We start from the raw sequence: 13,069 nt of genomic DNA, 5'->3' as shown, positions 1-13,069 counted from the left end.
TTGCTTTGTTATTCACTCCTTTCCAACTGATGTTAATACTTTGGCAGCTGATGGGGATAATAACTGATGGAGCATATTGGAAATTTTGAAAGGGGATATAAAATTTGTATCATTTAAAGACGTTGAGAAAGCTACTATGCTTTAGTCTTAAAACCTGAAAATGTCTAAATGTTTTGTGTAAGAAGTACTCAGAGCAGGAGAGCCAGAATGTATTGGAAAATCTGTGAATGAAATGGAGGCATTTAAAAAGATTGTGATATACAAACAGGTTTGAAATAACATTAAAAAAGGCAATTATAAGATGAAAACGAGACTTTTCCACCTCTACCTCTAACATCACACTGAGTAACAATGCTTGAACATCTGGAAACATTTACATTTGATGTTTTAATTAAAATATAACTCTTTCCTGCAACATAAACGCATTGTAACCAAAAATGTCATTTCATTAACCCTAATCCCTAAAACTATTTAATTTATTATCTTTATATAACAAAGTAACAATTCCAGTTTATTAAAACATAGTAAATGGCCATGAAGTTACTTTCACCTACACTCATTAGTCAGGGGTTTCTTACAAAAATAAAACATTTTCCGTACATCATAGGGACATCTTTCAAAGATGTCTGGGTCATTTATTTCACAATGGTAGTATAAATTATTTCACTGCCATGCTGCAAGTCTAGTCCTGCATTTCTTATTTGGTGAAAACTCCTGTGGAGTTCAACAGACATCCTCCCTGAGCAAGAGCTGCCTGACCAGGCTGCTTTGTACTCCAGCACCAGTGAGCTGGTGACTCTGCTGCAGAAGTCTCTCCAAATGAACATCATTTGGGTGACTCCAGTGCACATGAGCTCTGCCAACAACGGTGAAACAGAGCCTGGAAGAAGCTGGCCTAGCTCAGGAGTGGGAGATCAGTGTGTGTGTCCCTGCTGCCACATCATGCTCTGGATGGGAAACACTGGAGGAGTGGATGTGCTGTGGTAACACACCATCCTCAGCTCTCTGCTCCAAAACCTGCCAACTTTTATTCCTCAAAACTCTCATTTTCCACAGACCCATTCTTCCTGCCTAGGAATTTGGCTGCTGAAGCTCAACCTCCTAAATCCCTCTACTGTTCCACCACAAAGGTCCCTAGCACCAACCCAAGCTGCCACGTTCTTAAAACCTGCTCCTAGAACCCCATTCTGTTTACTTCAGAACATTACTCTGTTCTTCAAAGAGAACCCCATTCTGTTTACTGCTAAACCACTAAACCTAAACTGCTAAACCTAAACCACTGGCCCACATGTTGGTCCTAAGCCTCATCAAGTCAAAATTCTTCTGGCACTCAGGTCCTTAAGTGCTCAACCCCTACTACACACAGAACTCAGCTTTCTTTTCTGCCTGTGAGCATGTGGACCTTATTCCCTCCCCATTTTTGCTTTTTCTTTCCAAGAACATTCACATACCAACATGCAGGTTTCATTATTCACCTCCTGGCTCCTATTCCCACAAATTTAAAAAAGAAAACAGAATCAGTTTGTATTTAGCCTTAACAAGATCCTGAGAGCACAGGAAGCAGAAGCAACAGAAGTGGACACACTGTACTTGCCATTTGGTAACTGAACTGGGGAGCCATAAATGAGTAGACAGCAAAGAAGTGCTTGCAGGAAGACAGGAGTGAATGAGGATGATGACAGCCATTCATATGGCTACAGTTTTAACATATTCAACACACAATTTTCCTTTCACACATCATCCATCATGTTCCTGGATTCTTAAAGAAACAGCCTTTCTTCATTTAAAGTTAACAAGGAAGATGCAACCTCTGTCCTTTTTTATGGGTTTTGCCATGGACCATCCCTGCTTGTGTAACCTAGAGTATGAACTGTCCTATGCACTCAAAAAAAAACCCAAAAAGCCAAACTTCATGGTAGATACAGCTATAAAAAAAAGCAATAGCCACCTTCTTAAATGGATCAAGAAGGACATAAATCATCAAATAAACCACATGCTACAATAGACCACAGGTGAGGGCTGAGCAGTGTATGTTTTATATTTATGAATATTTGTCTTTCTTTTACTTCTCAAGACTTCTTTTTACATTGTTGATGTCATGATCCACAGAATTATTTTCTTATTCATTCCTGTGGTTAAACTTTCTAATCTTTCACCCATCTTTCACCTGAGTTTAATGAGGGTCAGAAAGCAAAATTGAAAAATCATTTGGTCAGGCTTGAAAGATGTTTAATTTTTACTTTTAGTGCGTTAAAAGACTGTGTGCTGAACTCCTTTTTGTCTAATATGGTGAGCTAATTGCTTGGTTGGGATTCTGTTTATGTCTCTGTGAGGCACAATACTGTCCACTAAAACCACAGGAGCTCACACTGCTAAGCAAAATCCCAGCAAAATTACCTGATGAGAATGTTAGCAGCAAGACTGTGGTTTGTTTTTTTTTAAAGAAATGGAAGAAATCCAACCATGCTGGGCTTTTGGCTTTGCTCATACTACTAGCTGAAATCGTGTTGGCTCAAGGAAAACTGAAAGATAAAAAAATTAAGCCCAAGAAGTTGGGGGTGTCAGGGCTAGCCAGTGCCAGGGGTAAAGGGGAAGGGTGTGGATGTCTGAGGACTGTGGTGACGTTTATTGAGTGCCTGAACAAAGTGATCATTCCTCCTTCCTTTCACACTTTTAATTCACCATATTAGAGAGCAATGCTTCCATTTGGGATCGACTAATTGACCTGTCCTAAAAGCTCTTTTCTACTTTTAGCAAGTGTGATGCTACAAAAAAGCTCACAAAGTAACAAAAAAAAAAAAAAAAAGATTCTATGAGCTCACCGTAAAAACTGCGATTTTTTATGTACAATCGTGTTAGAGGAGAACAAAATTCATTATTAATTCTGCAAAACTGAGCTAAGCTTGAGGGTTACAAGCCTGAGAAGCAAATTCTCACCTGGCTAAGTCAGCAGGGGCTAGGGACACTGGAGAAGAGCAGGTAAGGAACAACCACACACACACACACACACACACACACACACACACACACTCCCTCCTTCCTCCCCCAGTTCCCTCTGACGGATGCTCAGAGATGCAGTGCTGGGCTCCACAGGAACTGTGCCCAACACTGCTCAACCTGAGACAGAAATGCTTCTGTCAGGCTTACAGAAGCAAATGGGAACACCTCTCTGAAGAATTAATATTGAAAAGAACCAAATGTTTTGGAATGCTGTCAGATAGCAGAATTTCTCACAGACATAGGAAAGCAAAGACACTTTGTGTTATCAAGTAAACATTCTGAAATGCCACCTTATGACAGAGAAAATCACTCTCTTCATAGAATCAGCTACTTAACTTCTGGAGAGGCTCCTGGGCTTCCTATGAAGTCCTTAAGTGGCAGCTCCACCCCTTCATATTTCATTTTCTTTAACAAGACTTATTTCTTCTGAGAAACCTGCCTTTTTACACATCACCCTTCAACTGGGTCCAAGGTAATGTTTTCAAAAACTGGCAAAAGGTGTGATTTTAAAATGCTTTCTAAGTAATCATAGCTGGTACTTCTACAATTATGTTTCTTTTCCCCTCATCCTTTTAGCCTTCCCTCAAATGAATAGCAAGCCCCTACATGACATCCCCATATGGGCAGAAATTGAGAGAATAATAAGCATATAGACACATATGTGCACACACATACATCTTTAGTTCTCCCCTGTAGCACATACATTACAGAACATGCAGCATTCTCAATCTTGCACTGCCTCAAGTGCACTATAGAGAAGAGCGGTGGCCTGAATTTCTCAGTTGTTTTGCTTTTAGTTAGACCAGTCATATAAGTTTTTTAAAAAATAACAAAATGCTTAAGAAGAGGCATTTCTGTGCACTTTTCTAGCAGTTATGTATCAAAGGGTATTTAGCACACAGTGGGGATTTTCAGGTAAACAACGCTACTGCTTCCACCAATACCAGCATTGTTAATCACTGGAAAAAATCCAATAATTCCTAACTACCTCGTGCCTGCAACTAGGTCATCTTGCACAGAGAAGCAGAGGTTAGGTACAAGATCTGTTTTTTTACTTTGCAAAGAGCCTGTAAATGACATCGCATGGTCGTGCAAATGAAGCAAGGCAAGACGAGAAAATGAAGAAGAATGAAGCTGTATAATCTAATCAGAAACCAACAAGGGGGTTTCTTTATCTTCTCTTCCTCCCTCGGAGACAAAGGGAGGCTTTAAATCCTTAAAACACAGTCTGGTGTTTCGTTTTCTTTGACAGCTTTTGGTCCTACCGAACATATGTAATGCACACTTATTCTGCATGTATTGATGTGCAGCTTCTCGCAAGTCTGCGTGCAAAAAGAAAGAGAACTGCACGGGGGCTCTCCAAAAGGCACTGAAGCAGCTTCCTGTCACTTCAGAAACTAACTATCGGAGCACTGTCGTTCTTAAGCAAAATGTATTTGCACTTGGAAAGAATTTCATCTCCGTCCCTTTGCTGCCCGCTACAGCGGGCATCGCCTCCCTCCTTCGGTGTGCCACCGCTTACCGCTCCCCCGATCCCCAGCATAATGAGCTGACCTTTGCTTTAGTTCATCGACTTTCCACCAAGGTAATGAACTGGAAGCAGCGCGATCATCACCAGCGGTGTGAGCAGCGCACCGGCTCCCTCCCCGCCCCTCGCCCCTCGCCGGGGTCCCCGGGCGCCCTGCCCTGCCCCCGCCCTGGGGGCGGCTTGCCCTGGCCGGGTGTCCCCGCACCGGGGCAGGGAGGGGACGGCGACTGGATGGGGGGGACGAGGCGGGGCGCTGCCAGCCCAGGGCCGCAGCTCCGGGCGCCTCCGGGCTGGGCTTTCCCCCGCTGCGGCGGGGCAGGGAGCGGCGGGGAGCGGGAAATCTCCGCTCCAGCGCCTGCCCCGCGCCCGCGGACCCCGCAGCGACCCCGCGGGGCGCACGGCACCGACACGCCGCCAGCCCCGGGGGATGCCCGGCGGCCCCGCCAGCATCCCCCGCCCCACCGGGAGCGCCGGGACGGGCCCGGCCCCGCAGCCCGGCCCTTCCTTCTCCGCCGTGCTCCTCATGCTCCCCCCGAGCCCGGCGCAGCCCCGGCAGACCGCGGGGTCTGACCTCTGCGGGGCGGCGCGCCCCCGACCGCGCAGGCACCGAGCGGCACCCGAACCCACCGTGTCCGCCTCGCAAGGAAGCCGGTGACCTGTAGATAGCGATAGGCACTGAATGATGTTTGCTGCTGCCGTGGAAATGGTGAATGTGGTGAGCGCCCAAACTGGAGGCGCCCCACGCCACCCCAAGGAGGCCGCTGAGAGTGAGCGGGACTATCCAGAGCAGGGCCAAGCGGCCGCCGGCGCTGCTGCTGCCGCTGCTGGCGGGTCCCGGCTCCGGGCTGCCCCTAAGGAGCCCCCCCATCCTCCGGTGCGCGGCGAGCCGGCCCGCGGCGTCCTCGGGAGGAGCGGCAGCCACAGCAAAGGAGGCAAACTTTGGGCAGAGGCGCTCGCACACTCGCACACGGCGCTGGCTGCAGCTCACGGCACCAGGCGAGCCATCTCTTCCCTTTGGGAAAGCCTATGAGGATCCTTTTCTCCAGGTCTTCTTCTACCCAAAACAATCCGAGACATAGTCAGAGAATCCAGGCAGTTCAGAGCCTTCGCAAAGAGGTGGAAGCGGGGAAAAGCCCCGTGGCCAAACAATCGTTAGTTTCAGCTTTCCCGGGGCTGGTGCTCATTAACAATACTCCACAGTTGCAAGGGCTACGAGAACACCAAGCATTCCCCCATCCTCAGTAATCCACAGTGTAGCCAATCATGCCACATTTCTGCTAAGAAAGAGAAAAGGGGATGCCACTCCATCAGCCAGCGCTGGGAAAGCAGAGAAAAATCAAACTGCTGCTCTTCCCTCCATTCATCTCCAAACTGGTGAGCCCTCACCGAGCGAGCTCTCTCCCGGCGCGCACACACACTCACACTCGCGAACACACACTCACACACTCGCACACGCCGCCAGACAATAATCAGGCTGCTCCGGCAAGCTCAGTGGTCTGGCTATTGACAGTAATACCCGAGGATGTTTTCAGGGAGAATAGTGCACCCTTATGAAAGAAGCTGGGAAAGAAAAAAAAATAAAAATAAAAATAAGCATGCTTGCGAGGAGCAGGGCTATGCAAATCTGCAGTCTCCGAACAGCAAATCGCTGAGGCTTGGATGCAATGCAGAGGACGAGCCTATGTTAAAGAGGGAGGCTGAGTTCAGCTCCCACACAGTCGCGCTGCCTCTCCTCAGCCTTTCGGGAGCCGCGCACTTCCAGAACGCGGCTGGGGCGGTGTGGAGGGGACACACACACACACACACACACACACTCATACACACACTCACACACTCTCACACGCCTCTCCTCCCCACCCGCGCCGCGGAGTCAGCAGCACGGCAGGAGCACTTCCCCTCCTCCGACAGTTCAGAGGTACCAGTGTCTCGAAAACCCACTTTCATCTTAAAAAAGAACGATTTGGGGGTCTTTTAATTGGCCTAAACTTCGCCCATCAGATGTTTCCCTCCGTCTATTCGGGCACCGGCTGTGATTATCCGGTCATTACACACACGGCGCCGAACAAAGAGTTACCGGGATTTTCTCCGGCACTACTCAACTACCGCACCTCGGCCGCCCACCGTAGCCACAAGCTGGGCTGGAAAAAAAAAAAAAAAAATCCTTTCTGGGCTGAGCCCCCCTCATTTCCCCGCAGCTGCAGGGCGGCGCCGGCAGCTCCCGCATCGCCGCCCGGCTGCGGGGCTCGCCCCACGCCTACCCCCAAAACAGGGCGGAGGGCTCCCCTACACCATCACCAGCCTCGCACAGACACACACACAGAGCCGAGGGTGCCATGGGAGCCGATGTCACGTTCAAAAGCCGAGGGTCGGTATGCTAAGGGCTAGCCCATCACCCCGCGGCGGGTCCTGCGCCCCCCGGAGCCGGGCGCGGCGGCGCAGCCCCTGCAGTACCGCACCTGGGCACAGCAGGGTGTGCGAGCCGCACACTCCCGGCCCTCCTTTCCTCCTCCTTCCCTCCCTCCTCCCCCGCTCCCAGCCTGCCGTGGATCTTGTGCCATGCCTTCAGCAGCATGAGATCATGGGTGCGGGTAGCGGATGCGTGAAAGCGAGAGGGCGAGCGGTGGGCGTGAGAACGGGGTGGGTTTTTGTTGTTTTTTTTTTTTTTTTATACATTTCGCGTTAATCTAAACGAAAACCGCTGCAATTCGCCGAGGCGCTAATTCCCGCGGGTGCGAAGGGAAGTCACAACCTTTGCTCAGCCGCGTAGGCTGAGGAACGAGAAAGGTTTTTCGCCCTGCTCAGCCCAAGGAGGATCGCTGCCCCCGGCCACAGAAACACCCTTTGCCGCGGGGTCGTGCCGGGAGGCCACGAAAAGATCCCGAAGCCCCGGAGCAACGCCGAGCCAAAGTGGCTGCTCCTGCCCTGCCCACCTGGACGAGTCGCATCGCAGCCTCGCCACGCACGCAAAGTTTTGCCAGGACGCCGAGGTAAATTATACCTAAGTCTTAAGGCAGCGAGGACAGCAGCACTGCCCGAGCCCTTTCTGCGCTCCGTGGAAGGGCAGGCACGCATCCCGAAGGGAACCCGCACCCGCCTCGGCCGCCCTGTAACACCCCCGGCTCGCCAGAGGGAAAGGCAGCTTAGGAGGAAGTCAGTTTTCCAACCTGTCTCCAAAAGCCTCCATGTGAGAGAAGAAACACCAGTTTTCCAAACTATCAGCTTTCAACTGTCATGCACTGTCACCTCCTAAAAAAATAAAAGACAATAATTTCTCTAAGTTTCAGAGTTAGGGAAAGAAGGAGAAAAAGGTAGGAAACCTTAAAGAAAAGTCAGCCTGGATTCGACAGCTCTCATAAAATTAAATCTCCTGATATATGTTTCCTGTTGATGGAAGTAATGTGTGTTAGAAACTTCATCCATAAATACCACTAGGTTTTCTATCAATCTGACTCAGGAAACAAAATATTTCAGTCACTGGAACCAGTTTTTCATTAAACTGTTCACATGTTGCTGCCGTTTTAGAAACAGGCAGTAGTTAACTTGACTGTTTTTAATGATTCTAGACATCCTACAGACGAGGAACTTAAAATTGTTATCACTCCTCTGAAATAGGAAGCCGGTATTGCCAACCGTGTAACGATGCAGTTGGCAACACAATTGTGCAGATAAAATTTCAGCTGGCAAGCCCTGTCTAGACTAAGTTTGCTTGGCAGTACTGTTTTAAGGCTGCCATCGGGATTGTGCTACCTTACAGCGGGAGTTTCCTTGTCAGCACCCAGGAAATCATGGCTCCATCCCCTCTGGGGGATTCCCCATTAGGTGTGTCACCTTGCTGAGAGAGGCTTTCCACAGGTGCCTCCCAGCCTGAGCACAGTTTGTTCAACTTTGGGGGAAGATCCACTTTGGTGTGGATTCAGAAGGACTTGGTGGAAGCACTCTGTGTTGTTATAGATTTTTGTAGTTTGAGTACCTTAACCTAAATTATTGCTCCATCTGCCATCTACTTTAGGCCAGGGAGGCCTAAAGTGCTTAAAAAACAAGGACAAATAAATAAAATGTTTAGGTACTTCCAAGGTGCTTAATGTAATATTTTACTGAAGATAAAAGCGATTTTTTAGCACTCTACTTTATTAAATATGTACTATTTATGCAGTGCATATACACTACTGCCACTGAAGTTTCTAGTTTCAATTTGTGCCTGGAGACTACTTAGTGAGGTTTTTTTTTTTATCAGATAGATTATAATGGGTCATTTTTAGGTGCTACATTATGATATTAAACACTGCTTAGGGACCATTAAATTAATGGATTGTTTTGCTGCATCCAAACCAAGAGTTGAGTACACAAAGACCAAATCTTCACAAAACTATTTAGGCATCTAACTCTTACTTAAGAGCCCTATTAAAGTGTGAATGGGGTGACTGCCCTCTAAGTAGGCATCTCTTTTTGGATCTGGTAATGTGATCAGCACCTTGGGTGTAGCAACTCTAATTTTAACATTTGACATTTTTCTGGCTCTGCACTCTGAACCACAAACAAGAGAGGACTATCCAACTTTCATGGGGAAGAAAGGTGATCTAATGCAGTGCAAGGGTGAGAAATGGGAGAGAATTAATTTGCAGAAAATATTAAAAGATTGAAAATTAAAAGAATACCAGGAAGGTGAAGAAGGAAGTGTGAACAAAAAGAAGATGGAGACAGGAAGGCAAAAGAGGGACATTCCAGTAAAATCTTCTCTTGCTCTTTTTTTTTTTTTTTGTGTTTTCAGCAAGCTAATAAAACTTCTTTCCAATTTGAAGCAAATCCTGGTAGTCAGACACTTATACTCTTTGCATGTTTTGATTTAAAGAAGGTTGTAAGTGAGTGTCAGTCTCTTTCCTTCAAGTAAAGAGTGATAGAACAAGAGGAAATGGCCTCAAGTCATGACAGGGAAAATTTAGATTGGATATCTGGAAAAACTTCTGCAAGTCTTGTCAAGCACTGGAACAGGCTGCCCAGGGGGAACAGGCTGCCCAGGGAAATGGTGAATTAATTGTTCCTGGAAGTATTTAAAAGGCCTGTAGAGATTTGGGTTAGACATTGGGAAGAAATTTGTTATTGTGAGGGTGGGGAGGCGCTGGAACAGTTTGTCCAGAGAAGCTGTGGTTGCCCCATTCCTGGAAGTGTTCAAGGCCAGGCTGGATGGAGCTCTGAGCAATGTGGTCAAGAGGAAAGTATCCATGTCCATGGCAAGGGGGCTGGAATGAGATCATAATTAAGGTCCCTTTCAACCCAAACCATTCCAGGTTTCTATGTGGCCCTTAGGGACGTGATTCAGTGGCCTTGACAGTGCTAGGTTAACAGGGATCTTAGAAGTCTCTCCCAGCCTAAATGGTCCCATGATTCTGTGATTCTATTTAAGAAGTTTAATTGGGTGTTTTGGCAGTTAGAGTTAGGCTAATGACAAATAAGATAAAAGCTTCTGCAAGTAAACACTATGAAGAACGAAGGTAAGCAGCATTTCTTATTTAAAATGCTTGCCTTTTTTACCCCTGCTGACATAAGAATATGAATTTCTGTTAGCTGAGGACGAACTGAAGTTGAAATAACCTGGTTTTAATCCCCAAGGACATAGAATTGTACTTCCAACACAATCAACATGCTGCTATCAGTCTGTGAAGGTTCACTCAAAGAATGAAGAAGTGGTACAAAAGAAGACAATAAACAAGAGTTTGTGTAAACAAATAAATGTTTCACTGCAGGCATAGTAAATAAAATGTGAGAATGAACTTTAGTGTTCACAAGGTAGTTTTTAGTATCTCAAGAATTTATCTCAGTGAAGTTAGTCCCATTTGACACTTACACTGTGCAGGTCACATTGGTAGTAAATGTGACTTTTAACCAAGGTATTTCCAGCAAATGAACTCTGTTAATACCAGTAGACTCCTAAATTTTTTGAGCAAGAATATCCTTATTGTAAGAACACATCTTTCCCTGATTTGTCCTAGTGTCATTATGCTATAAACACCAAATGCTCCTAAATAAAATGTATACAAACAAAAAAGAGTACTCCCATAAATATCATTTACATTACTTCCTCAAATTAAATCAGATACTTCTTGCTGGTATGACCATATCTCTCTGCAACAGTACAGATAGATCAGCTAAGATGGACAACTTCAGCAACACCAGCAAAACTGAAGTGCAGACCATGCCTTAGGCCAGCAGAAGTTGTCAGTTAAATTCAGGGTTTCTTTTGGTTAAGTGCCACCTTATGCAACCAGGCTTCCCTGGCCATCTCTAGTTAATTCTGCACTTAGTGTTGTAACATCCACTCTTAAACTCCTGAAGCCCAACTGCTCTTCAGCAAAATAATAAGCAAACAAACAAACAAACAAACAAATCACCCCAAAATGCCTCCACAAATCCGTGTATTACAGGAATACTATGTAATTAGCTATACCGATGTTTTATGCTACAGGTTTTCCCCACTGCTAGGCTTAGACCCTCCCTTAATTTGAAAGCACATGGACATTCTGTGATTACAATCAAACAGATCAGACTTTACGTTTATCCAGCCCACAGACAGAGGCTTAGAGAAGAAAACAGTCAAGCTAATGTTTCCTCTTTCCAGTATAAACAGTGCTGAATTTAATGACCTATACACTGTATCTCCCAGTACTTTTCTGATGTCTGGAAAGAGCGGAGGTGGTAACTTTTCTCTTTTAAACGGCACAGAATGTTCCTTCCAAAAGCCAGTTAATTGCAAGATACTGAACCAAGGCCTGTCATTCATGTCCAGTTTGTGTCCTAACTCTACATAACCTAGGGCAGAAACTGTTTGCTTTATGCCAATAAACTTTATCATATGAACTACTTGAAGACTTAGAAGGTAAAAAATATGATCCAAAGGCAATGAATGGAGTATTTGTGCAGCCACAAAATGCAAAGAAATTCAAAATTTTGGTAGTCATGTGAGAAAGGAGAGCTTACAAAGGTAATACTTAGGCTGCTTTCTCTGTAGTGTAGCTATTCTCTCTCTATGAATAGTTCAATACAAATCCTGGTACAGTTAAATAAGTCTTTCTGTCCATCCAGATAGGCTTAAATCTTCATAATAAATGTTTCTTGACACAGTGTGCATGAAGTAATCTCTTTCTTGTTATTCCTTGCTGTCAAAATCAAGCTGATTTTCTTTTTGTTTCATTTCATTGAAGACATGCACACAAGCCAGATCTTTTCAATTTAGAGCAGAAGGGACTTGTGGAGAACATTTTCCTGGGGAAATTTGACTGGGGAATTTTGACTGTGCAGAGAAGGTCCCTCTTTGTCTGAAATAGCCCTGGTTGGTCCTTAAGTCATTTGGGGCACTTTGCCAGGTTTGTCCATCCTTACTTGAATTAGCCCTGGTTTGAGGAGGATGGCTCAGAATCCACTGGGGGTTGGCTTTTGCTGGCTCCCAGTGCTGTGATGCCACTTAATGTCATATTTTCTTTTTCTATTTTTTTTTTTTTTTAGTTTAATGTAGCAGAAAGATTTCTGACACTTTGTGTAGCTTCCCCCTTTGACTCCAATCTAAAGCCACAGGAAAAAAGGCCAAATCCACCTGTATGTGGCATTTAGGAGATTTGTAGTCCTGTAGCAAATGGTCTCTAGCCATGCTCTCTCTGGGCTACCACATGAGTGGTTAATTCCATGGGCAATTAGGCTGCTGCTGCAGAACCTGCAAAAGTCTCTGACTTCTCCCAGAGCTGCTGCAGGAATTGGCACTGCATTGCCACAGAAAAGAGACATCCCTGGTACAGCTTGAATGCTACTGATTTGAACTCCTCAGCAAATACTTCAGCTAGGGACAGAAAGCAAGCCACCACAAAAATAGCTCGTAAATTAGTCATCAAGAAGTTTGATGACAAATGCCAATAACAGAACCCAGTATTCTGCTCTTTTGTATCCAGTACAAGCATATGCAAAACCTATTTGTTGATAAAGGCCTCCAGAAATAGGAAAAATGTGTGTATTACAGAGTTGTTTGCAGCTCTTGATACTGTTTACCATGCACAATAACTGAGATACTAAAGCCATGTCAAGGAAAGCTCAGAATAGGCTTAGTGCAACATCCACAAAATGGCGAGATTGAATTTAAAGACCTTGCAAGGCAAAGTTAGTTGGGTTTTTTTGGTATTTTTGTAGGAACCACTGGTAGCCAAGAGAGCTTTAAATGGTATTTCTGGAGTACCTAAAGTCAGGACTGCATTTCTAAGCAAGGTTTCCTGACAGGATTTCTAAGATATCCCTCATCATGACTCATGATCATCACACAACACCCCTCACTTTTCTGGCCTGGGTCGAGAAGAGGATGTACAGTGAAGTTCCACCTCCTGCCTTCCTTGAACACGTTAGTCCTGCTTCAGTCTTGGCAAAAAAAGGGATGAGATGCAGCAATCTACTCTTTGTCCAGTGCAATACATTGCTTTAGACTCCAGACAGCAGTAGTGTTACAAGTCAGCTGCAGAAAGAACTGAATTTACAAAGCAGAGTTTCAAGAAGACGACACTGACTTTT

At 45.6% G+C, this 13,069-nt stretch overlaps 1 protein-coding gene across 22 annotated transcripts in view; it reads right to left on the bottom strand.

Moving 5' to 3' along the window:
* NRXN1 (neurexin 1) overlaps nt 1-13,069 on the bottom strand; it is a 678,763-nt gene that overhangs the window by 265,822 nt on the left and 399,872 nt on the right. For 2 of the 22 annotated variants that reach the window (XM_066546280.1, XM_066546281.1), the window contains exon 1: nt 5,156-6,083. The exons of 18 other annotated variants lie outside the window; for them this stretch is intronic. In XM_066546280.1, coding sequence (XP_066402377.1) covers nt 5,156-5,396 — 241 coding nt within the window. In that variant the 5' untranslated portion in view covers nt 5,397-6,083. Of the gene's footprint in view, nt 1-5,155; nt 6,084-13,069 lie in introns of those variants that run through there. 2 more of the 22 variants (XM_066546278.1, XM_066546279.1) reach the window with 1 other exon arrangement.

The sequence above is a fragment of the Molothrus aeneus genome, chromosome 3, assembly GCF_037042795.1.
Source record: "Molothrus aeneus isolate 106 chromosome 3, BPBGC_Maene_1.0, whole genome shotgun sequence".
Lineage (NCBI taxonomy): Eukaryota > Metazoa > Chordata > Aves > Passeriformes > Icteridae > Molothrus > Molothrus aeneus.
Note: the sequence above shows the minus strand (reverse complement) of the source record. Positions and strands in the feature narration are given on the sequence as shown.